At 40.9% G+C, this 26,225-nt stretch overlaps 2 protein-coding genes across 3 annotated transcripts in view; one reads left to right on the top strand and one right to left on the bottom strand.

Moving 5' to 3' along the window:
* Nucleotides 1–13,758, top strand: part of LOC143034996 (piwi-like protein 1) — a 31,737-nt gene extending 17,979 nt beyond the window's left edge. For both annotated transcript variants that reach the window (XM_076201377.1, XM_076201378.1), the window contains exons 10-20: nt 3,105–3,356; nt 3,504–3,654; nt 5,411–5,552; nt 6,794–6,950; nt 7,383–7,502; nt 7,828–7,996; nt 8,788–8,909; nt 9,572–9,729; nt 10,321–10,468; nt 11,184–11,290; nt 13,342–13,758. In XM_076201377.1, the coding sequence (XP_076057492.1) occupies nt 3,105–3,356; nt 3,504–3,654; nt 5,411–5,552; nt 6,794–6,950; nt 7,383–7,502; nt 7,828–7,996; nt 8,788–8,909; nt 9,572–9,729; nt 10,321–10,468; nt 11,184–11,290; nt 13,342–13,351 (1,536 nt within the window). In that variant the 3' untranslated portion in view covers nt 13,352–13,758. The remainder of the gene's footprint in view (nt 1–3,104; nt 3,357–3,503; nt 3,655–5,410; nt 5,553–6,793; nt 6,951–7,382; nt 7,503–7,827; nt 7,997–8,787; nt 8,910–9,571; nt 9,730–10,320; nt 10,469–11,183; nt 11,291–13,341) is intronic.
* Nucleotides 13,759–15,940: 2,182 nt separating this feature from the next.
* LOC143034993 (delta(24)-sterol reductase-like) overlaps nt 15,941–26,225 on the bottom strand; it is a 32,736-nt gene continuing 22,451 nt past the window's right edge. The window contains exons 9-11 of the mRNA XM_076201374.1: nt 25,568–25,765; nt 17,087–17,265; nt 15,941–16,203 (exon numbers count right to left, since the gene is read on the bottom strand). Coding sequence (XP_076057489.1) covers nt 16,050–16,203; nt 17,087–17,265; nt 25,568–25,765 — 531 coding nt within the window. The 3' untranslated portion in view covers nt 15,941–16,049. The remainder of the gene's footprint in view (nt 16,204–17,086; nt 17,266–25,567; nt 25,766–26,225) is intronic.

Below are 26,225 nucleotides of genomic sequence, written 5' to 3'. Positions count from 1 at the left end.
CTTCCATACGGTGACACCTATGTAGGCAGCATGAGGAGCAAGTGGGTACTCGATGCCGACATCAGCATCTTGATTATATTTATTGTAGTCGTACCTAAGTAATCTCCATTCTCTCTAAACTGGCTTAATCAATTTTCTATGGTTATCAAAATACACGGGTGAAAGAGAACGAACGATTGAGCACTGACTTTATTTTTTATAATGCGATTATCATGATGCAGCATCGCATGTTGGGCAGCTAATGCTGCCAGACGTGCAATGTGCCCTGGAGTGAAGAGGTTAATTGTACCAAGCTTCATATTCATGTATGGCTCCGACTTAGCCTGTATCCTTAATTTCCAATAATCAGTGTAAAAATCATTGTGGAGAGGTGTCTAAAGAGAGTTGAAGATAGCCAACACAGTAAGAAAAAAGTCCAGCATAAGTTCATATATGAAAGGCTGCTGGATGGAAAGGTGGTAGATAAGGCATAAATGGACTGTGTAGTAGTATCCAAAGGAAGGATGGGAAGACTTCTGGATGTTCATATTCTTGCAGAAAAGAGTAGGGGGAATGTCTGTTAATTTTTTTGGTGGAAGGTAAATTGAAAATGGATAAAGGGTGGAAGGTAGAGAGGCACTCTGTAAGCATTTTGAATAAGAAAGAAAAGAAGTGGAGAGAAGTGTTGGAGGTACTAAAGGATATAATGGAAGTGGAAGAAGAATTTGGACACGTGGAAAGAATGAGTGAAGAAATACTAGTAAAAGAGGTATGGAAGGCAGATGTGGAGGGAGTGAACATGAGGGGACGTCCTAGGATTAGGTGGATGGATGGGGGGAAGGGGGCTTTGGGGAAGAGGGGAATGTCTGTTGAGGAAGGATGGGAGAGGACAGAAGATGGGTGAATGGAGAATGGTTGTATATGGATGATGATGTGATGCATGAGGTGGAATGGGCGGGGCAATGGGGGGTAAGGTAGTATGTGTGAGCAAAATTTGACGCAGCCCGAAGGGATTTCTCCCCGTCCTCTCCTTTTATGCATGGGGGGACGGAGAGGGGGGTCACCAATTTAATGAAGCGGCCTTGCTGTGGATGTGCTGTGTCTTGCAACACTGCTTCTGACCCAGGGCAGTGGACAAGGTGCAGGGATGACCCGTCATCCAGGAGGTGCTAAGATAAGAGGGAGGGTGGAGGGGAGTGGAGTGTATTCAGGGATGGAATGGGTGGAAATGATTTTATGCCTTTTCCTTTTTGGCTACCTCCCTAGTAAGGGGGAAAAAGCCTTGGTATATGTATGTATGGAAGAAGACTTTGTATATTTCAAGGTGACAGTGTGTGCAAAGATGGTATGTGGAGAGAAGGATAGAAGGGAATTGAAGGAAGTGTGAGTGGAAAGTGTGCAAAGATGGTAGTTGAAGAGAAACAAGTATTTAGGGATTGGTTTAGGAAGTATATGAGAGGTACAAGGGAAAAAAGAGAAGCAAAATGTAAGATAAAGGAGCCAAAGAAAAGAGATGTATAATGGGTGAGGAGTATGACAATTTTGGGGAAAAAAAAAATAAAGATGTTTTGTAAGGGAGGTGCGGTAGGCAGAGAGGAAAAGGTAAAAACTGCAGATAGACGACAAATGTTAACCCCTTCAATACGGGCCACATCACACGTCTGGAAGCATTAGCTGCCAGACGTGCCATGTTACGTCATAATACTTGCACTATAAAAAATAAAGTCACTGCTCTATCACTCGTTCTCTTTCACCCGTGAATTTTGATAACCATAGAAAATATGATGAAGCCAGTTTACAGAGTATGGGGGTCACGCAGGTATGACTACAATAAATATAATCAAGATGCCGATGTCGGCATCCTCGCGTACCCACTTGCTCTTCATGACACCTATGTAGACGTCACCGTATGGAAGGGGTTAATGGAAGTGAAAGAAGGAAGGGCAAGGTGGGTAGAGAACTTTAGCAAGCTTTGAATGTGAAGGAGGATAGGTAGATGCTAAGTAAACTATTGGAGAGAAAATGGGAAAAGATACAAAAGAAAGGTACAAGGAGCTTTGAAGATGATTAGAGCTTAGCTCTTCATGGATGGTCATCCCTGTGTCTGGCTCACTGCCCTGGGTCAGAAGCAGTGTAGCAAGACACAGTACATACACAGCAAGGCCAATTCCCATATTCAGCAACCCCCACTCTCCATCCCCACAACTAGAAAACGAGATGTCGGGGAGAAATCTCTTCAGGCTGCATCAAAATATTCACATACTACCACTCCCCTGACCCTATCCCTTGCAACACAGTAGCTATAGTCATCCATTTGCTGATTAAATGAAGTGGCCTTGCTGTGGATGTGCTGTGTCTTGCTTCACTGCTTCTGACCCAGGGCAGTGGACAAGATGCAGGGATGACCCGTCTTCCAGGAGGTGCTGAAATAAGAGGGAGGGAGGAAGGGGGATGGATGGGAGTGGAGTATGTGAGGATGGAATGGGTGGGAGTGGATTTTATGTCTGTTTTTTGGTTCCCTCCCTTGTAAGGGGGAAAAAGCCTTTGGTATATGTATGTGTTGCAGGATACAGGATGACAAATCTTTCATGTAGTGGTTAGATGGAAAATGTGATGACTGGGTTTTTTAGGTGGGTGTGGGGTGCATGTATACTTTTACCCAGCCAGCCTTCTATAAGAAGGATGAAAAGACATTTTGATATGTCTGGCTATATTCTATATACCAAGAGCTTTTCCCCCTTATAAGGGAGGTAGCCAAATCAAGGGCACATACCTACTCCCATCCACCATCCTAACCCCCCCGTCTCATCTTAGCTCATGGTATGTACATATGTATTATTTCTCGGTAACAGAACGTTTTCGTCTATTTAAGGTACCTTTGAAGATGATAGACGAAAATGTTCAGTTACCAAGTTCTCATTTTCCTAGTGGTTACTTGCATATTTTTATGAATCATGTGTTTGTGATTTCTTTGCATGTATTATTACATATGTATATATTATTACTTATTAAATGGGTGCAAATGGATTTATGCCTTTGACTTTGGCTGCCTCCCTTGTAAGGGGGAAAAAGCCATTTGTACATGTGTATTACTTGTCTGAGTATTTCTATGGAAATTCTTTCAGAGGTACAATGTACGTATTCAGGATCATCATCAGCCATTACTCATGAGTCGCCCCAAGAAACGAGATATTCGGCGAGGTATGACGGGTGACATATACCTCGTCCCAGAACTGTGCGTTATGACTGGACTCACAGACGAAATGCGGAGTGATTTTATGGTAATGAAAGACTTGGCACAGTTTATGCGAATGACCCCTGACAAACGCGTGGAAGCCCTTTTCAAGTTCAATAAATCACTTGCAACTAACAAGGAGGTAAGATAGCTTTTGTTTCATAGAGGGTTTGAGGGAAAACTTTAAAAAAGAAAAATTGCAATGTCTTGGAAGGGAGAACTGAAGTCGCCATTGATTGGTTGTCATTTGTATACGTTTTCGCTTGCTAATTGAGTCTTTTGTTGCAAGACCCAAGCTGAGTTGCAGAAATGGGGGCTGAAGTTTGCACAAGAGTTGGTGAGCGTACAGGGCCGCAAGCTGCCAGATGAGATCATCTTTCAAGGAGGCAGAAGCTTTGGCTACAACCGTCAAGCCTCTGATTGGTCCAGAGAAATAAGAAGTAAGTGTATTTCCACTATCTGTAATTTCCAAAGCATTTTGGAATGCTTGGTTATCAGAATTACAAAAAAAAATGAGTTGCTTAAGGATTATGCATGGTATTTTGTAATAAAGGGATGACCCGTCATCCAGGAAGTGTCAAGATAAGAGGGAGGGTAGTGGAGTGTATTGGGGATGGAATGGGTGGGAGTAGTTTCTATGCCTTTGTTTTTTGGCTACCTCCCTTGTAAGGGGGAAAAAGCCTTTGGTATATGTATTTGTGTATTTTGTAATATGAGGAGACTGAGAGGGGGGGTCACCAAATGAATGAACTGGCTTTGCTGGGGATGTGCTGTGTCTTGCGACACTGCTTCTGACCCAGGGCAGTGGACAAGATGCAGGGATGACCTGTCATTCAGGAGGTGCCAAGATAAGAGGGAGGGAAGAAGGTAGAAGGGAGTGGAGTATGCATGGGATGGAATGGGTGGGAGTGGTTTGTATGCCTTGTTTTTTGGCTACCTCCCATGTAAGGGGGGAAAAAGCCTTTGGTATATGTATGTATTTTGTAATATGACAGTGGAATGATTAGATTTGTAAATGGAATTGGGAGTTGGATTTGGAGGAGGAAAACAGGCATTTTGGCATGTTGTGGTCTTGTTACGAAAGTAGAAGGGAGGATCCAGGAGGTGCTCAGATGAGAGGGAGGGGTGTGGAGTGTGTTTGGGGATGAAATGGGTGGGGGTGTTTTTGTGCCTTTCCCTTTTTGGCTACCTCCCTTGAAAGGGGGAAAAGCCTTGGTATATGTATGTATGTAGAAGGGAGGATCCACAGATGAGTGAGTGAGGGGTTGACCGAGGCAAAAGTGGTTGGATGGGTTTTGCTGTGTTGTTTCTGACCCAGGTAGTGGTTTGGAGATGGATTATACTTCATCCACTAAGAGCTGAAATAAGGAAACAAGGGTGGTGGTTGGGAGTGGTAAATACAGGGAAAGAAAAGCGCATGAGACAGGCGTGAATAGAGAGTTGCTGTTTGTGGAAGAGCAATTTATTTTGTTGAGTGGACAAGGGAGGTCACCATGTAATGAAGCCATGAGGGTAAACTAGAACCATGCCCTCCTGCACAGGGATGGCCCTTCATCCTCAAGGGGTGAAAATACATATACCAAATGCTTTTTCCCCCTTACATGGGAGGTAGCCAAAAAACAAAGGCATAGAAACCACTCCTATCCATTCCATCCCCTACATACTCCACTCTCCTCCATCCCCCTCCCTCCCTCCTATCTTGGCACCTCCTGGATGACGGGTCATCCCTGCATCTTGTCCATTGGCCTTGGTCAGAATAGAAAAGTTAAATGGGTTTTTGATAGGTGTAAGATGGGTAAAAAGTAGGTATACATGTTGACTTGGCCACCCTTCTTATAAAGGGGAAAATGGCTCTGGTGTATCAGTGTATACAGAGATACTCATACTTGGTCACTGAGTAAGTAGTACTGCTGATGGCCTGTTACTTTTGTTCGCACATCTGGAATTCCAGAAAGTCAGAGTAAAAACAAAGTTCAGTGTCACTTGGCATATTTGTTGTACCCTTGTGGGATTAAATTTCTGGAAATGAAAATCTCTTTTAAGTTTCAGGTGAAGTTGGCATGGGTTAAGAGGTTAATCTTCAGTTTCACATTTTCCTTGAGGAGAATGGTGTAATTTAAGAATGAATTACAATAAAGTTAAATTTCATTAATCAAGAATGACATTAAAGAAATTTTTTTAATTTTTGTATTACAGGTCTTGGGCTTAATAGACCTATGACCTTGCAGAACTGGTCTGTAGTTTACGGACCCCGCAATGAAGGAGAGGCAAAGGATCTTACTTCAACACTTCAGAGAGTTGCCGGTCCCATGGGAATGAACGTCGATGATCCATATTTGTAAGACTTCGTGCACACACACACTCACTCGCTCGCTCACTCACACACAGACACACTACCCCTTCCTTTGTCCCTCTCTCCCCCAACCCCCCTCACCCTTTCTCAAATGACATGAATTTATAGTAGATTGATAAAGGGGATTACCTAAAACATTGTTGCAGTCTTGTTTATAACAAAGTACACGTTGTTGCCTTTTGCTTTTTTTGGCTACCCCCCATGTAAGGGGGGAAAAAGCTTTTGGTATATGTATGTACACATTTTCAACACGTACATAGAGGGGGAGTTATTTTTACCTTTCTTCATTATGATGCATGCAAAATTTATACATACCTATACCAAGGGCTTTTTCTCCCTTACAAGAGAGGAAGCCAAAGTCAAAGGCATAAATCCACTCCCACTCATTTCATTCCCACATCCTTCACTCCCATTTACCACTCCTCCCTCCCTCTTTTCTTGGCTCCTCCAGGATGATGGGTCATCCCTGCATCTCACCCACTGCCCGGGGTTAGAACCAATGCAGCAAGGGCACTTCATTTAATTGGCAACTTCCCTCTCCATCCCCTCATGCAGAAAAGTAGAAGACGGGGACAAATCCCTTTGGGCTGCATCAAAATATCATTCAAATGTACCACCCCCCCTATCCCTTTCATGCATCACAGCATCATCCATACACAACCATTTTCCACTCACCCCTATCTTCTTCCTTCCCCAACAGACATTCCCCTCTTTCCCAATACCCCTTTTACCCCCATCCATCCATCTTATCCACTGTTGCCCTCTCATTTTCACTCCCTCCACCTCTGCCATGCATCCTAACCATCCCAGTACTCTTTCAACAACCTATTTCCCAACTCCCTTTCCAGCCCAGCTTTCCTCCTCACCTCTTTGTTTATCACTCTATCCAGCCTAGTAACCCATACCATACTTCTCAGGCATTTCATCTCAAACACATTTAAACTCTTTTCCTCTTCCTCGTATGTTAATTGTTTGTGCCTGTAGAGTGCTGTCAGTATGATCGCCCCTTCATAATCTTTTAGCATAATCTCAAACTGTCACAACTCCATAAAATACTCTGCCCATCATCCTCTTACTAACTCTTCATTATATATATATATATATTTTTTTTTACACCTTTTCTTCTCTACTTGATTTGCCTCCCCTTCTTCAAAATTTATAATTCATTGAAATATATATATACATCTAAAGTAACCAGTTTGTTTTAAAGTTTCTTCTTTTGATAGTATTCGGCTGAATGGAGACCGGGCCCAGGACTTTGTGTCAGCCTTTAACCAGTGTCAGGGACAGCAGTTAGTCCTTTGCATACTTCCAAACAACAAGAGTGAAAGATACAATGTCATCAAGAAGCATTTGTGTGTCAAGATGGCCGTCCCAAGTCAGGTATTTAACTTTTAGTTGTATTTAATGAATTGCATATATTCTTAAAGTACCAGGGAAACAAATGATCAAATGTGGTCTTTTGAAAGACTATGTTTTGGATATTTTAGGTGTATGAATATAAGATGTGCTGTGTCTTGCGACACTGCTTCTGACCCAGGCCAGTGGACAAGATGCAGGGATGACCCGTCATCCAGGAGGTGCCAAGATGAGAGGGTGGAGGGGAGTGGAGTGTAATAATGTTGGAATGGGTGGGAGTAGTTTTTATGCTTTTGTTTTTTGGCTACCTCCCTTATAAGGGGGAAAGAAGCCTTTGGTATATGTATGTATGTATGTATGAATACCAATTTAGGTGTCAAGGATCACATATGATCCATCTATAACCAACGTAGACCAAATGAGCATGACAGATTTTATTTTCTTGTTTATTGGTAGTGTGTGCTGGCAAGAACCTTGAGCAAGAAGCAGCGTCTGATGTCAGTTGCAACCAAAATTGCAATTCAAATGAACTGTAAATTGGGAGGAGAAGTGTGGGCCTTGAAGATTCCAGTCAAGGTAGTGATAACCATCTGTCTTCAATAGAAACCTTGGTTATATTCCATTTACATATAATTTTGTCATGAGATTATACTAATTGATATTGATTTCAACAGAAGGTTATAGTTTATTTTGTATGTATGTATATATGGAATGGGTGGAAATGGTCTTATGCCATTTTCTTTTTGCCTACCTCCCTTGTAAGGGGAAAGCCTTGATATATGTATATATATATATATATATATATATATTTTTTTTTTTTTTTTTTTTTTTTTATATTTTCTTCTTCTTCTTCTTCTTCATGTATTTGCATCCAAAATGTGTACATGGAAATATTTTTCAGAATTGCATGGTGATTGGATATGATACGTACCATGATTCTAGTAGAAAGGGTTCATCGTATGGTGCTGTTGTGAACTCTTACAATGCATCCTGGACACAGTACTTTGGACAAGTGAATCGCCACTCGGATCAAGAGGAGCTTACTAATAACTTCTGTGTTTGTGTGAGAAGTAGGTCTTTGTCAATTTTTTTTATTCAGATTTATTTATTTATTATTATTATTATTATTTTTCCACGTGTTTTTGTGCCTTGTCCTTTTTGAGGGGGAAAAAAGTCTTGGTATATGTATGTATGTATATTTTTTCCTTTCCACGTGTGCTTGTCAGGCAAGCCCATGTCATTGGTACCTGTCAAAATTTATGGTAATGTCAATTTAACAAGGGATTAATTTTTCTTTAAGAATTACAACATCTTAGAATTAGGGCACTGGATAGATGTAGGTAAGGGATACTATGAAACTGTTCAATTATATTCCAGTTGAAGTAATATTTAAAATAATTCATTTTTAATCAAGATGTATATTCATCCAGGAAGAGCCAAGACGAGAGAGAGGGGTGGTGAAGGGGGTGGAATGGGTGGGAATGGAATTATACCTTCTGATTTGCCTACCCCCCTTGTATAGGGGAAAAGCCTGTGTTATATGTATGTGTCCCAAATAATTTCCAAAAGTTGCCCTGGGACTCTGATCGGGGCCTTGTTTGACGCTAAGCCAAAGCTGTACCAACTAAGCTAATGGAACTCCATTAGCTCAGTAGAGCTTTGGCCTAGTGTCCAGCAAGGCCCTGGTTCGAGGGGCAACTGTTGGAAATTATTTGGGATGACATATGCTGTTAGTGGCAATTTTCTTCAGGTATGTATGTATATTCTTCGTGATTGAAAATTGGAAGTATTTATGAGATATGGAACCATAACAATTGAGTGTGATGCTAGTAGGTAAGCACATTGTTTTTGGAATTTTCAGATGCCTTGGCCCACTATGTAGAGAAAAATGGTTGCACACCAAATACTGTGGTGGTCTTCCGAGATGGAGTTGGAGAAGGTCAATTGGAGTATGTTAAAGAACATGAAATTGCTGCTATAAAGGTAACTAGATTAGAACAAAAGTGACATAAGCAATCTCTCTTCCTCTCCTTCCCAGCCTCCATCTCCATCCCCTTCCCAGCCTCCTCCTCCTTCCCACTCCCTCCAGCTTCCTCCTCCTTCCCTCTCCCTCCCAGCTTCCTCCTCCTTCCCTCTCCCTCCCAGCTTCCTCCTCCTTCCCTCTCCCTCCCTTCCCTCCCTCCCAGCTTCCTCCTCCTTCCCTCTCCCTCCCAGCCTCCTCCTTCACTCTCCCTCTCCTTCCCACTCCCTCCCAGTCTCCTCCTTCCCTCTCCTTCTCACTCCCTCTCCTTCTCACTCCCTTTTCTTCCCATTCCCTCACCATCCCCTACCCAGCCTCCTCCTTCCCACTCCCTTCTCTTCCCATTCCCTCTCCCTCCCACTCTCTCCTTCCCTCTCCATCCCCTTCCCAGCTTCCTCCTTCCCTCTCCCTCTCCTTCCCACTCCCTTTTCTTCCCATTCCCTCTCCCTCCCACTCTCCTTTCCTATCTTTTTCCTTTTCCTTCCCTGCCTATCTCAACTTTGTCCCTCCCTCTCCTTCCCTCCTTCCCTTCTCTCACAATTGTTCACTTGTGATGTTTACATTCTTGTAAAATTTACTGTTAAGTGTGTATTAATTGGTATGCATGGTTATTCCTTGTGCACAGGATTGTTTTCCTCTTGTTGGAGAAAAACCTCCCAAGTTTGTGTTTGTGGTAGTGTCCAAACGGATCAACACCAGGTTCTTCAAAAGTGTCGGTGGCAACCGGGTTGATAATCCACCTCCTGGCACTGTTGTTGATGATGTGGTCACATTACCTGAGAGGCAAGCATTTATCTATTTATATGTATATAAATGTTTATATAGTTATATATGAGAGAAATTCGCTAGTAACAGCGACATCAATCCAATAATTTTTATGTCAGTCTCGTGCAGGATTCGAACTCACTGCTTTCAGCTCTGTGAAGGTGATCTGATGGGTGGCAGAAAGCAGTGGGTTCGAATCCTGCATGCATGTCATAAAAGTTATTGGATACATACATATATATATGTATACACAATCTCCTAATCTAATTTTCTAACATATCTAAACTCATTCATGTACAGTTCCAACTTAATCTATATCCTTGATTTCCAGTTGTCATAATTATATTTGAACTCGTGTATTGTTTGAGCTTGGGCTGTAGTATATACATGCAGCCCAAGGTGGAAACATGTACTAACCAGATACGATAATTGGAGAGTAAGATTGGATTCCATGAGCATTGCTTTGTATCAGTATACCACAAATAGGTAAATTTATACATGCACTGAAAGCCCCTTTTATATAAGCAATTTCAGAGCATACACATCCACCCCTTCCACTCCCGTCCAAACCCCATTGAGTCCTCTTACTAATGTTAGCATGATTTTCAGGTATGACTTCTTCCTTGTATCCCAGAGTGTAACTCAAGGAACAGTATCACCAACATCTTACAATGTGATAGATGATACTTCTGGATTCATGCCAGATCACATTCAGCGTCTTGCATACAAGCTGACTCACCTGTACTACAATTGGCAGGTTTGTTTTTAAGAGCTATTTCTGGTACTACCTATGTGCCCTTTTGAACAAATTTATAAAGGTAATAGTTTAGATCATCTGGACAAAGGCAATTTTAGGTAGGTAAATTATTCAGACTTGAAGAAATTCTCTTGTTCACAATGAGTTTAGACGTCTTTTTAAAAGTGAAACAAATGGATGGAGGATGGGTGTATACATTGTCTGGCTACCCCCCTTGTGAGGGGAAAGAAGTCCTTTGGCTAATAGGTAGATAGTTACCCTATCTGGGGTATTGGCTGCACGTTATTGTGGCAAAGTAGCATGTGCAGCGGATACTTTAGGGTCTATATGAGCCACCTATCATTTTGTCTGTGAAAAAGGAAATCTCTGTTCATAGAGAAATGACACTTTTATTATACTGTGACTGGCCCTCTGTTATGCTGTCCCCCCACCCCTTGTTGTCCTGTACCATTTCTCTGAATATTCATTTCCTTCTTTTGCCTACCCTGTGGTGGGGGGAAATAATGTTGCCACCAAGTATTCCCACTTCTATGCCTTTGTTTTTTGGCTACCTCCCTTTGGTATATGTATGTATATAATGCAGTTACTCGAAGATATATTAACCTGCTTTCAAACCGTCTGTAGTCTTTGCTTGAGGTTCTTACCACATCAAGATGCTGCCACAGAAATACTGGATATTTGATTAACGCTTAAAAATTCTTAATTTAATCTCTAGGGAACAGTAAGAGTGCCAGCTCCATGCTTGTATGCCCACAAGCTTGCCTTCATAACGGGCCAAAGTATTCATGACACACCACACCGTTCAATGGCTGATAAATTATGGTATGTAATATTTGGTTACCTCCTGTGTAAGGGGGAAAAAGCCTTTGGTATGTGTATATATGTGATTAATACAATATCTTAAGTTGAGATCATTAACCCCTTCCATATGGTGCCGCACACGTAGGTGTCATGAGGAGCAAGTGGATTCGCGACCCTGCCATATCGGCGTCTTGATTATATTTATTGTAGTCGCCCCTGTGTTTTTTACATTCTCCCTAATCTGCTCTTAATCCAATTCTCTGTGGTTTTCAAAATTCACGAGTGAAAGAGAGAACGATCGATATAAGTATTTTATGATGCAAGTATTATTACGACACGTCGTACGGCTGGCATTGGCTGCTGCCCGCAAGATTCAAGTCCCGTAGTGAAGTGGTTAAGAAGTAGGCTTATACTTAGTTATCTTGGTCTTCTTTGGGCTTGTAAAATGATTTTGTCATTGAAAAGCAATATGTGAACAACAAGTAAACAAGTGAAATTTTTGACTAGTACCATTTCATCCTTTCACCCATTTACTTGTACAGTAAACCCTTGATACAACGGATCTCGATATACTGGATAACAGATATAACGGACAAACAAACCTGACCAGACAAACCCTTACTATAACGGATTTTCATCCGGTATAGTGAGGGATCCTCAGTTATAACGGATCTTCAGATGTAATAACGACAGACCCGTCCCCGTATCATCCGTTATATCGAGGGTTTACTGAATGTTGGACTTTGGCACTGTGACTTGTAAAAGGTAGAATGGAGACCTTTCTTCAGAAATCATTATAATGCTTTCCACTCTTATGCCACTCTCTCCTCATACCATGTGCCCAAAATCAACCCTTTGTATCTATTCATTTCCTAACATTTCTCGCTCTACCCAGTTTTTAATATTTTTCCTATATCAGAAACCTTAAATTTCAAAAGCACGTTTTTCTTATTGTGTTGTACAATGCCATGGGTACAGTCACTCCTTCATGCCTTAATGTTGCATTCATCCCAAATGAGCATATCTCGTAACATTGTCAATTTCACCCAGACATTACTTCTTTTATTCAATAATTCACACATTACCTTGTTTGGGACCAGTGGTGACTTGCATGTGGTTGTCCTGTATGATGGACAGAAATGTTGCCCATTTTCATAACCTGGGGGATGGGGGGGACTGTACTTTGCACACACACACATACAGTATATATAATAATTGATAATATTTGATATGCTTGTATTGATAGCTACAGTTTTATATTGTTTGTATAAACATTTCAGAAATTCACCATAAACTTAGTTTATTTATTTATTTATGTATTTTTTTTTTTTGTAAGTTTTCCAGTGTAGTGTGTTTATAATATTTTTGAGTACGGCCCTGTCACCCCCTCTCCTCGATCAGGATGATCAACCCTGAGGGGTTGACTTCCAGTCTCCAGACTTGGACCAAGATCTCTCTGTCAAATTCAATTGTATTTCTTTCACCTTTTCTCACATGTAGAGTTGACAACCAGCAACTGTTCCTCTACCCTTGTCACATTCACCAAGTGACATGCAAACAGCCACACAGTAACACAACACAACAATCCAGTGTTTCTTCCCCAAGAGGTCTGTTGAAAGCCCAAGGACTTGCCAACCAGTGTGCACTATAGGATTTCCACTTTGTGAAACTATACAACTGTTAACCCCTTCACTATAGGCCAAAATCTCGTGGGCAGCATTAGCTGCCAGACGTGCGATGTTGCGTCATAATACTCACATTATAAAAAATAAAGTTACTGCTGTATTGCTTGTTCTTTTTCACCCGTGAATTTTGATAACCATAGAAAATATGATGAAACCAGTTTACAGAGTGGGGGTCACGCAGGTACCGCTACAATATATATAATCAAGACGCCGACTTCAGCATCCTCACGTACCCACTTGCTCCTCATGACGCCTACGTAGGCGTCATTGTATCGAAGGGGTTTAATTAATTCCACTTAATTCACTTCTATATGTGACCTTAAATTTTTAACCCACCATGTCCTCCAGCCTGCTCTCCACCATTTATAACAGGTATTTCTATTCCAGGTACCTTTAACTGTGGTGATTTGACAGTTTTTTGATCCAGGGAAAGACGATTTGACCAAGACGAAGCGGAAAGCATTTGGTTAACTTTTTCTTAAATACACAAAGAGAATGACTACAGTTTAGATTGTTAATATGTACATGTTATACCAAAGACTTGCAAGCTTTGGCAGGAGCTTGAAATTGCTCTTTTTATTTTACTTAAGTAATTAATTGACTTGGTAGGCCAAGGAGCGACAACCTAGGCAAATAATTCTTTAGTTGAAAACTTCCTATTGGTACGTCAGCAGACTTGAAACTTTTTCAGGTATTGGATGCAGAAGATTTTATAGTTGTTTTGGTGTCTGATGTAATTAATGGTGTTATATGAAGCCTGCATTGTTTTTGTATGTCTTGGCAAATAAAGGTCTTGCTCTTGAAGGATAAGTAGTATATTTACCCAAGTGTATACAGAATAGCTGTGCCTGTGGAATCCTAGTCTGTGATGATCAAAGTGCATCACATCCAATCAATCTGTTGCCCCAGGTCATGTAGCTGGGAGGAATGATTGTTAACACCCCCAGGAAGGATCTAGTACTTGTCCAAGAATTTCTTTGGAGTCCTATTGCTGCTCCCTTTAGTAGGAAGAGGATAGCAGGATCTCAAAGTAAAACTAGTACAGGGTGGGGCAAATCAAATGCCCGAGTTTTGAAAGGCTATTAGGAAAAGTAAAACAATACTTGAAGAATTATTTTTTGTTTTATTCAAATCAGTATACAATGCCGTTTGTGTGATCAATTTTTGAAGATGGCATCTCTAGCGATGTACTGTTGAATGCAATGTCTAAAGCTTTTGGTTGCTCTTCGGCACATTTCAAGGGGTATTGCAGTGATTTCCTCCCGAATTTGCATCTTCAATTCTTCCAAATTGTGTGGCCAACTTCTGAGCACTTTCTCCTTCAGATATCCCAACAGGAAGAAGTCGCAAATGCTCAAATCAGGTGAGCGTGGGGGCCACTTGACATCACCCCTCCGAGAGAGAAGGCGTGCCGGGAACATCTGTCGCAATTTAACCATTGCAACTTAGCAGTGTGGGCTGTTGCTCCATCTTGTTGGAACCGGATGTCTCCCAGATTTATTTCCTCACTTAATTTTTCCAATTTCGGTTAAAAAAAAAAGTCTTCCAACATCGCAAGATAACGTTGAGAGTTGAAGGTGACAGATCTTCCATCCTCCTCAAAGAAATAAGGCCCAATTACCCCAAGTTTGGAAACTGCACACTAAACAGTAACTTTAAGGGAATAGAGTGGTCTCTGGTGAAGTTCTCTTGGGTTGTCTTCAGCCCAATAGCGACAATTTTGCTTATTCACGCTTCCAGAAAGGTGGAAGTGGGCCTTGTCATTGCTGAAAATAGTTGACATTTCGGGGATGCGGTTCAACATTTCCTGGCTACTGTAAATGGCAGGGTTTGGTGGTTACAACGAGACCACACATCTAACCATCACCACCACAGCCGTTTCGCGTGCCTTTCAAAACTCGGGCATTTGATTTGCCCCACCCTGTATTGGAAACCTAGTGGAGAACCAGCTTCTGCCACACCACATGGTATGCCTCAGAAGGTAGTGACTTGAGACTGGTAGTATATTGTCACCATCTCTTCCACTAAAAATAACTTTAACAATGAACAACCATCATTTCTTCTGGCAATTGTGCATGACTGTGAAGCAGGAGAGGGTGGTCTCAGGAAGCCCTTTGTCATAACCCGCATGGTAGGCAGTGTAGAAATTGGAAGTAACAGCCTACAAAATTGTGGAACCACTACTCACCCCACATGGGAAGGGGATAAAGATGCCATAAAAAGATTATATACCAAGGATTGTTGACCCCCTTCGTTACCGACCCGTCAGCCTTACATAAACAAACGTTTCAGACCGTCCCATGAATGGCTGGAGCCTTATGTTTGTAAACACAGACACTTGCCACCATGTGGGTAGAAATAACTCTGAAACTGAGGCCTTGAGAGCCCTCAATACACACAGCTTATAACTGACACGTGTGTCACGGGGAGCACGCTCGGTTTCTGGTGGGTGCACTCAGCCATGACACGCAGGTGTCACGAAACACTCATCTGGTACTCAAGGGGTTAACAAGGGAAGAAGCCAAGTCAAACTGCACATACCTGCTCGTACCACTTTACTCCCCCTCATCTTAGCTCCTCATGGATGATGGGTCATCCTTGTATCTCACCCACAGCCCTGGGTCGGAACCAATGTAGCGAGTCCGCTTCACTTAATTGGCATTGGCAACCACACCTCTGTTCCCTCTTGCAGAAAAAGAGATGGGGAGAAATCTCTTCTGGCTGCATCAAAATACAGTTTGTACAAAACCATTCCTCACCCCAGCCCCCTCTCTTGTATCTCAATATCATCTATATAGTCATTCTCCACTTGCCCCCATCTCCTGCCTTCTTCCTTGCTCAATGCCTCTTTCACCCTATCCATCTCGTCCTCAGTTGTCCCCTGAAATTCTCTCCATTCACTTCGTGCCTTGTACAACTTATACTTAAAAAAAAAAAAAATTATTTTGATAGGGATCAAGTTGTGTAGGAGAAATGAAAGTTAAAATAACATGGCCAAGTTAAATTTAATGTTCTTTGTATTCGGTTTTCTGAAGTAAGTTGTTGAAAACCAATTGACAAACTGATGTCAATAATGATGCAGGGAGCAACACAATTTAAATTCTTGCTTTCCTATTGACTTTGTCGTACACTTCAGGGAAGGCATGATTGCAATCAAACTCCTTTCTGAGTTTATCATACAATGTGTGGTCGAACATCTGACGGTACTCCTCACGGGTCATGTAAGAGTCTGCATACATCATCTGGAAGCTGTAATAAGAAAACCGTAAGGTTTGTCAATCTGTTCATTTCCACAATTAGCTTAATAAAGTGCACCTTTTTTTTTTTTCAACCTCATTATGGACTGAAGATCTGCTGGCATGCAATTGTAAAATCAACAATAAAATAATTATGACTGAGGAGAATGTATGGATCTGAGAAGGGATTACCCTATTCACTTTTCTGACAAATTGATACACTTCAGTATAATGTGTACTGGGATCAACAAGGATACTTGCTAGTGGTTTTGCTGGAGATGTCAGAGAAAGAATAATCTCATTATCTTAAAAATTCTGTCATCAACCCTACCTCTCCAAGGGAACAACACTTGCCAGACCAGGATCTCTATCAGCTTCAATTGTTGCTTCACTTTTATAAGCAAGGAAAGGTGACAAGTGTTGATGCTCCCCTCCTAACTTCTCTAGGCCCATGATGTCTCGTACAACAAATTATCAGCCCATTTCTTTAAAGATTGTGGAACTGAAGACAACTGGCAATGGAGGTCAAATGTACAAGTTTGAATCCCAGTCATACATACATATACCAAGGCTTTTTCCCCCTTAAAAGGGAGGTAGCCAAAAAGGAAAAGGCATAAAATCATTCCCACCCATTCCATCCCTGAATACACTCCACACCCCTCCACCCTCCCTCTTATCTTAGCACCTCCTGGATGACGGGTCATTCCTGCACCTTGTCCACTGTCCTTAAATTCATTTAGAATCCTAGTCATAGTGCTGATATTAGGAAGGGCATCCACTGAGGAATTGTCTCTATCCACCAAATCCGAAAACTTTAAAAAAAAAAAATACCATTTAAGGGAGTTTGTGACATAAAACTGAATTAATCATCACAGTCATTTAAGAACTATGCATACCCTTTGACATTGCGTACAAATTCCTCAACACGCCTGGTAGTTTCAACAGGATGAAAGTTGTCGACGTTTGGTACACCATAGCTTCCGATGTCTATAAACATGGTCTCCTTGTCATTTGGTGCTCGCAACATCCCTGGGCGTGATGGTAGCAAGAATGGGCACAACCACAGTGGATAGATCTGATGGAGACAAAAATTAATAGATAATAGGTATATGAAAATGTTTTTTGACTTTGCCACATACAGTACAAGGAGAAAGGGGCCTTTTCTGATAGTCTTAAAACCAATAATTTATGCAGATTTCTTAACTTCAATCAAAAAGTATAATGTGAACCCCACACAAATATATATCAGCAAGCCATCAAATACTTTAATGAGGTAGTATCCCCAAAATTACTTTTAGTTTTATTGAAGTAGTTTTTCTCCAACCAAATGTTGCTTAAACATTTACAAATATAATTGTAGATAAACAAAATTTCCTATACCTTGTATCAGCAGGTAGAAAATTCAAGGAAGAAAAGGTGAACAGGGCATAAACCCCAATCTTATATACAGTAAAATCTCAAATATCCAATTAGGTAAATACATACAAATATAGGAAAAGCCATGCAAAGAGGATAGAAAAAATAAAGCATAACAGGAATAAAAGTGTAACAGATGGAATGGTGAAAAGTGTTGAAATATGAATATTTGTTATTGTGCATCTTGTGTTGTTTTTGATTGAATGTATAATGCAATGTATAGTAAGAATTTTGTCATTTGATTTATTGTATAACCTATACTTAATTTGCATGTATAAGAAAGTTCAGTTGCTAGGCCTGAGAGATTTCCCGCGCTAAAGGAAACATTACGCTTCTCCAAGTTAGTCATTGTGAAGCCACAGTGTGGAGAGGTTGTCGTGTACATTTTTGTCTGAATATAAACTTAATCGTGTCATGTGCATTGTGCCTTTCAAGAACAATAAACAGTTAAGTACTTTTCTAAGCGTTTATATAATACCCATAACTTTCAACATAGGTTCTGGGCCCAGGACACGTTATTTTGTGTGCTTAGAAATTACACTGCGTCACAGCGAATAGTGATTGAATCGAGCATGGCGGTGTAGGCACGTGAACAAGAGTGAACGTAAGTGTTTATTACGTTGCATTTCATTTGTGTGACACAGACTGACAAAATGGATCGTAGTACAATCAACCTCACACTGTTGAATGATAAGAACTATCCTACGTGGAAGTTGCAGATGAAGATGCACTTGATTAAAGAGGATATGTTCGGTATAGTAAATGGCTCAGAAACAGTACCGACAGAGGAAGGGGAACTGGAAAAATACAATAAGAAAAAGGCCAGGGCGTTGGCTTTTATTGTATTGGCTATTGACCAAAACCTTCTGTATTTGGTTGGGGATCCAACTGATCCAGGTGCTGTGTGGAAACTACTGGAGGACACTTTTCAAAAGAAAACCTGGTCAAATAAACTAAGACTCAAGAAACGGTTGTACAACATGAAATTATGCCAGGAAGACAGTATGCAGGAACATTTGAAGAAGCTCGTAGAACTATTTGATGAACTCGCAGTGGTTGGCGACGCCGTTAACGAGGAAGACAAGGTTATTATATTGTTATCGTCATTGCCTGACAGTTATTCAGTGCTTGTAACAGTACTAGAGGCTTCGGAAAATTTTCCAAAGTGGGAAACTGTGACGGAACGTCTTCTACACGAAGAAAGTAAGTGTAGTCTTATGAAGTCAACAAACAATAACAGTGCACTTGTTGTTAATAAAACAAAGTCATATAGAAAGATACAGTGTTTTGAGTGCAAAAAGATGGGGCACGTCAAGAAAAATTGTTGGGTTTATTTGAAGAAGTGTAAAAATGAAAAAGTGAATTGTGCAGTGGGAAATAAAAAGGATGAAAAAGAAATAGCATTGGTTGCTAGTGCTTTATCTATAAATACTGTAGTCAAAGCAGGCAGTTGGGTAATTGATTCAGGTGCTACGCAACATATGTCCCATAAAAAGGAACTTTTTTCAAGTTATGAGACACTAGAAATACCTTTGTTTGTTGAAGTAGGAGATGGTAGAGCATTGAAAGCTTATGGAGTAGGTGATGTTTGCATTAAATTGAAACTACCTAATGATGAAATAACTAATTGTACTCTAAAAGATGTTCTCTTGATTCCTGATTTAACTTATAATTTGATGTCAGTACCTAAGATGGTTAAGAATGATGTAACTGTAAATTTCCATGGAGGTAAATGTGAAATTTTCAACCAAGAAAATGAGTTGTTGGCTGTTGCAAATTTAGTAGGGAATTTGTATTTTCTAGAATATGTAAGTGATATTGCAGCTGCAACGACACTTGACTCTGTCTCCAATTCTGCACTTGTTGCACAGTCAAAAGAGATGTTATGGCATCGCAGGTTAGGCCACCTTGGCATTGATAACCTTTGTAAATTAGTTAGGAAATATTAGAAAAATGTTGACAACAGTTCTCTTAGAAGTGACTATTTTTTGTGAAAGCTGTGTTGATGGTAAGAATCATAGACAACCATTTCGACCATCACTGAAGGACAGAAATAGAAAATTGTTTGAATTAATACATACTGATGCATGTGGGAAGCTTAACCCTAGTTCTTTGGGTAATGGTAATTACTTTCTGACCTTCATAGATGATGCTTCTAGGTAAACATGGGTGTGCATTTTGACAAATAAGAGCGATGTTTTCAACAAATTTGTAGAGTGGAAGACATTGGTTGAGAAACAATATGATGCTAAAATCAAAATTGTGAGATCAGATAATGGGGGAGAGTATACCTCCAATGAGTTCCAAAATTATCTTAAGAAGGAGGGAATACGTCATGAAACTATTGTACCTAAAACTCCTGAACAGAATGGTGTTGCAGAAAGGAAAAATCGTACCCTGGTTGAAACCGTAAGAGCAATGCTATCAGATTCAAATTTACCTAAGTCATTTTGGGCTGAAGCTCTAAGTACAGCAGTCTATATCAGAAATAGGTATACAACAGCTGCTCTAACAGACATGACACCATATGAAGCTCTTAACAGCAGAAAACCTGATATTGAACATTTCAGAATTTTTGGATGTGTATCATATGTTCATGTACCTAAAGATGAAAGATCTAAATTAGATTCTAAATCTAAGCGTTGTGTTATGTTAGGATATGGATCTACTACTAAAGGTTACAGATTGTATGATGTAACTAGTAAGAAAATAATTTACAGCAGGGATGTAATTTTCAATGAATCTCAAATGTATTTTCTTGAGAAGGAGTGTGCTAATGTTGATTCTGCTTCAGTTGAAAAAGTTGATATTTCCATTCCTGTAGATAAATATGAGAAAAATGGAAATGAAGCTCCTGAAATGCATGTTAGGCGGTCCAATAGAGATAGACGTCCACCAGAACGTCTTGGTGAATGGGTTAATATTTGTGATGCACCATCACTTGGTGAACCACAGTGTCGAGGATGCTTTGAATGGACCTGAAAAATCTCTTTGGAAGGCAGCTATGCAGAGTGAAATAACAGCTCTTTCTTCTAATGATGTTTGGGATTTGACAGAGTTGCCGGAAGGACGAACTCCCGTCAAATCGAAGTGGGTTTTTAAAAAGAAAATTGGACCTGATGGCTCAGTTTCCTCTTACAAAGCTCGCTTAGTTGCTCAAGGTTTTTCACAAAGACCTGGTATTGACTATGATGAGACCTTCAGTCCCGTGGTTAGGTTTGAGTCAATACGTACCATCTTATCATTAGCTGCTCGTGAAGGATTAAAGATCCATCAGATGGATGTATCTTCTGCATTTCTCAATGGAGAACTGCGTGAAGAGATTTACTTAACTCAACCCGAATCTTTTCATGAACCTGGAAAAGAAGAGTTAGTATGCAAACTAAACAAGGCCATCTATGGCCTCAAACAAGGTCCTAAATGCTGGAATGATAACTTAGATAAATTTCTTAAAGACTTGCATTTTGAACAAAGTCCTAGTGATTCATGTGTTTACACTCGCATGTATGATAATGATTTATGTATAATTGCCATATATGTTGATACATACATACATATACCAAGGCTTTTTCCCCCTTCCAAGGGAGGTAGCCAAAAAGGGAAAGGCATAAAAACACTCCCACCCATTTCATCTCTAAATACACTCCACACCCCTCCCACCCTTCCTCTCATCTGAGCACCTCCTGGATGACGGGTCATCCCTGCACCCTGCCCACCGCCCTGGGTCAGAAGCAGTGTCGCAGGACACAGTACATCCACAGCAAGGCCGCTTCATTTAATCGGCGACCCCCCCTCTCCGTCCCCCTTTGCATATAAGGAGAGGACGGGGAGAAATCCCATCGGGCTGCGTCAAAATTTACTCACACATACTACCCCCCCCCCCCACCCCCCCCCGCCCATTTCTCCTCATGCAGTCACAACATCATCCATATACAACCATTCTCCACTCACCTCTGTCTTCCGTCCTCTCCCTTCCTTCCTCAACAGACATTCCCCTCTTACCCAAAGCCCCCTTCACCCCATCCATCCACCTCATCCTAGGACGTCCCCTCATGTTCACTCCCTCCACATCTGCCTTCCATACCTCTTTTACTAGTCTTTCTTCACTCATTCTTTCCATGTGTCCAAACCATCCTAATATTCTTTCATCAACCCTCTCTCCCAAATCCTTTTTCACCCCTGTTCTCCTCCTCACCTCCTCATTTCTCACTCTATCTAGCCTAGTAACCCCCACCATACTTCTCAGACACCTCATCTCAAACACATTCAAACTCCTTCTCTCTTCTTCTCTTATGTTCCACGTTTCTGCCCCATACAGTGCTGTTGGCACAATCACTCCTTCATACAGTCTCCTCTTCGCATCCATTCCCAAATGTCTATTTCTCATTACACTCTTTAAACCACCAAGGCATTTACTCGCTTCTCTCAATCTACATTCTACCTCCACCTTCACTCCACCTTTTCCTGCTACACTTGCACCCAAGTATCTAAAACTATCCACTTCCTCCAGTCGCTCTCCCTTAATGTTCACTTCCAGTCTACTGCCACTTTCACCCCTTGTACATCTCATCACCTTACTTTTACCCACATTTATCTTTAGCTTTCTTCTATCACATACTCTCCCAAACTCTGCCACCAGCTTCCTCAATCCCTCCTCTGACCCTGCCACAAGCGCAGTGTCGTCCGCAAACAACAGCTGGCTCACCTCCCACTTTTCTCCATTTTCTTTAACCATCTCCAATCCCTGACTCACTACCCTAGCATTCACCTCTCGCACCACCCCATCCATGTATAAGTTGAACAGCCAGGGCGACATAACGCATCCTTGACGAAGTCCCACCTTTACTTCAAACCACTCACTCTCTCCATTTCCAATCTTAACACATGCTCTACTACTCACATAAAAACTCTTGACAGCTCCCAAAAGCTTTCCTCCTATCCCATAAATCTGCATAACCTCCCACAGTGCCTTTCTGTCTACCCTATCATAAGCCTTTTCCAGATCCATAAAAGCCCAAAAAACATCCTTCCCCTTTCCTATAGCTTTCTCACATATCTGTCTTACCACAAAGATCTGATCTACACAACCTCTACCCCTCCTAAATCCACACTGTTCCTCACCAATTACTCCTTCTGTTCCTCTCCTAATCCTCTCAATTAAGATTCTCCCATAAGCCTTCCCTACTACACTCAACAGGCTAATCCCTCTGAAATTACTACATTCACACTTGTCCCCTTTTCCCTTGTAAAGAGGAACTATACAGGCACTACTCCAGTCCTCCAGTACTCTACCCTCTCTCCAGCAAACATTAAATAATCTCACCAACCAGTCCACCATCACTGAACCTCCCTTTTTCAGACATTCTGCATGACATCCATCCAGACCAGGTGCCTTACCTGCTTTCATCATCTTTACAACTGCCTTCACCTCATCCTTCCTTATTTCTCCTCCATTCTCCTCACTCATCACTCTCATTTTCTTCGTATTTCCCACTGCAGCTATCTTTCCTTCTCTATCCTCCTTCACATTCAGCAACTCCCTAAAATATTCTGCCCATCTTCCCCTCACTGCCATCTCTTCCATTATCAACTCTCCATCTGTACCTTTTACCTTTTCTTCCCTACTTGATTCGCCTCCTCTTCCTCTCTTAATTTCTTTCCAAAACATCTTTTTATTACTTTCAAAATTTTCTGTCATACTCCTACCCCATTTCACATCTGCTCTCCTCTTTGCCTCCTTTACCTTTTGCTTTACTTCTCTTTTCTTTTCTTTGTACGTCTCATATGACTCCCCTGTCCTCTTTTGTAACCAATCTGTGAATGCTCGCTTCTTCTCTTCTACAACCTTCTTTGTTTCCTCATCCCACCATTCACTACCCTTTCTTCTATTTCCCCCTGTCCTTCTTGTTCCACACACCATCCTTGCACACTTTAAGACTCCCTCCTTGAACCATCCCCATTCCTCCTCCACACCCATCTCTGCTCTATCCTTTACTCCCTCCCCCTCCTCCTTCAGCTTCTTTTCGTACTCCTTCTCCTTTTCCTTTTCATTCAAGGAGTTCACTCTAAGAACCTCCCTACCTTTTGTCCCTTTCCTCCTTCTCCATCTATCCTCCACTCTCAACTTACCTTCCACCAAAAAATGATCTGATATTCCCCCACCCTCTCCCCTTAGCACATGTACACCTTAACTCTTCCTATCATAATCCTATTTACCACTACATAATCCATTAGCGCTCTATCTACCACCCTTCCCTCCACCACCCTCTCCCATGTGTACTTATGCTTGACTTTCTTCCGAAACACTGTATTTGCTATCATCAACTCTCTTTCTAGACACATTTCCACCATCAACTCTCCACTACGATTCTTTCCTGGAACTCCACACTTCCCAACCACTCCATCGATTGGACCATTTCCCACTCTAGCTTGTAAGTCCTTTGATATTATTGCTGAGATTAAGAATTTGTTGAGTGAGCGTTACTTGATGAAGGACTTAGGAGAATTGAAATATTTTTTAGGTGTAAAAATTGCACAAAATAATGGTAAAATATTCATCAATCAATCTGGATTTATTAAGAGTGTTCTTAACAAGTTTGGCTTTGGTGACTGTAAGCCTGTATCTACTCCATGTGATGTAAGCAATGTTCTTTTAAAAGACTATGATGAATCAGATCTCTTTGATACTACTAAGTATCAATCTGCAGTTGGCAGTTTGTTATATTTGTCCACAAAAACCAGACCAGACATTTCATATGCAGTATGTAATGTTGCAAAGTACTGTACTGTAATAAACCTTATCAACAGCATTGGTCAGCAGTTAAGAGGATCTTCAGATACCTCAAAGGAACCATTACAGTTGGACTACTCTATACTAATGATGATGTAAATGAATGTGTAGGTTTTGCTGATGCTGACTGGGCTGGTGATAGATCTGACCGTAAATCCACATCAGGTTATTGTTTTAGGCTCGGGACCAGTGGACTGATTTCTTGGCGCTCAAACAAGCAATCGTGCGTTGCACTCTCAACTGCTGAGGCGGAATATGTAGCACTATCTGGTGCAGCACAGGAAGCTGTTTGGCTTAAATCTTTGCTAACGGACTTGAAACACGATTGTCAAAGTCCTATAACTATCTTTGAGGATAATCAGTCTGCTATAGTCCTTGCGAAGAATCAGAAAGATCATTCTCGTACTAAACATATTGATATAAAGTTTCATTTTGTGAGAGAGTTGATCAATAACAAAATCATTGGTGTGAAATATTGTCCAAGTGATAATATGTTGGCTGATATATTAACCAAGGCACTCCCTGTGGATAAGTTTCAAAAATTTAGAAAAGGTATGGGAATGACTGAACTAAAAGTGAATGAATAGAATTTACAAAAACAATACAATCTGAGAAGGAGTGTTGAAATATGAATATTTGTTATTGTGCATCTTGTGTTGTTTTTGATTGAATGTATAATGCAATGTATAGTAAGAATTTTGTCATTTGATTTATTGTATAACCTATACTTAATTTGCATGTATAAGAAAGTTCAGTTGCTAGGCCTGAGAGATTTCCCGCGCTAAAGGAAACATTACGCTTCTCCAAGTTAGTCATTGTGAAGCCACAGTGTGGAGAGGTTGTCGTGTACATTTTTGTCTGAATATAAACTTAATCGTGTCATGTGCATTGTGCCTTTCAAGAACAATAAACAGTTAAGTACTTTTCTAAGCGTTTATATAATACCCATAACTTTCAACAGAAAAGATATATACATATACCAAAGGCTTTTTCCACCTATAAGGGAGGTAGCCAAAAAACAAAGCCATAAAAACCACTCCCACCCATTCCATCCCAAACATACTCCACTCCCCTCCACCTGATGATCCTGGTGAAAAGGTAAGGAGGAATAATTTGCAAAGAAAATAAGGGGGAATCTCAAGAACACCAGAAACAGTAAAATCAAGTGTACCTTGACTTGTTCTTCAAAGACATGGAGAGATTCTTTCATGGAAGAGAGGGGCACAAGCATGTCCTGGATGAAATGGTTCTCTTCATACAACTTCTTCACTGCCTCTCCCTGCGTCAGCTTCAGCAAGGAGACTTTAGGGGGCACAAGCCAGCCTAGTGTGTACCTGAAGAGTGGGTGGTTGCCAAATGGAATGATATCCTAGAAAAACAAAATCATAACACAATGAAAAAAGAGTAAAACAGGATGTCAGGAGACCCTTTAGTACATAAGACTAGATCCAAGTGTCTATGCATGAGTAAATTTTAATTAAAGGTGAGAATGATAGTGACATTATTGGTACACCTTATGTGACATGATCTGACACCAGTCAGATGGACTTGATCATGTACCGTATTTGCTGGTGCATAAGACATGTCATTTTCAAGGAATGAGAAAATGAACCTGTATCTAATGTGGCCACATTACCAAATGAGAGTTTTGGGCAGAATGCAGATCAGCTGGTGGTGTATGGCTAAGAGGGTCTTAGTTTATCTGTGCTTAATGGTAATTCTATGATCAATGACAAATACTAGTAGCAATGGTCTCATCTTAATTTACTAAAAACATGGTTGATCAGTATTGCCACTAACATGACAATATGTCTGCTGCTATTGCTGCT

Source organism: Oratosquilla oratoria, chromosome 18 (genome assembly GCF_046742065.1).
Source record: "Oratosquilla oratoria isolate Oo_2021 chromosome 18, ASM4674206v1, whole genome shotgun sequence".
NCBI lineage: Eukaryota > Metazoa > Arthropoda > Malacostraca > Stomatopoda > Squillidae > Oratosquilla > Oratosquilla oratoria.
This window is presented reverse-complemented; position numbering and strand designations above follow the sequence as displayed.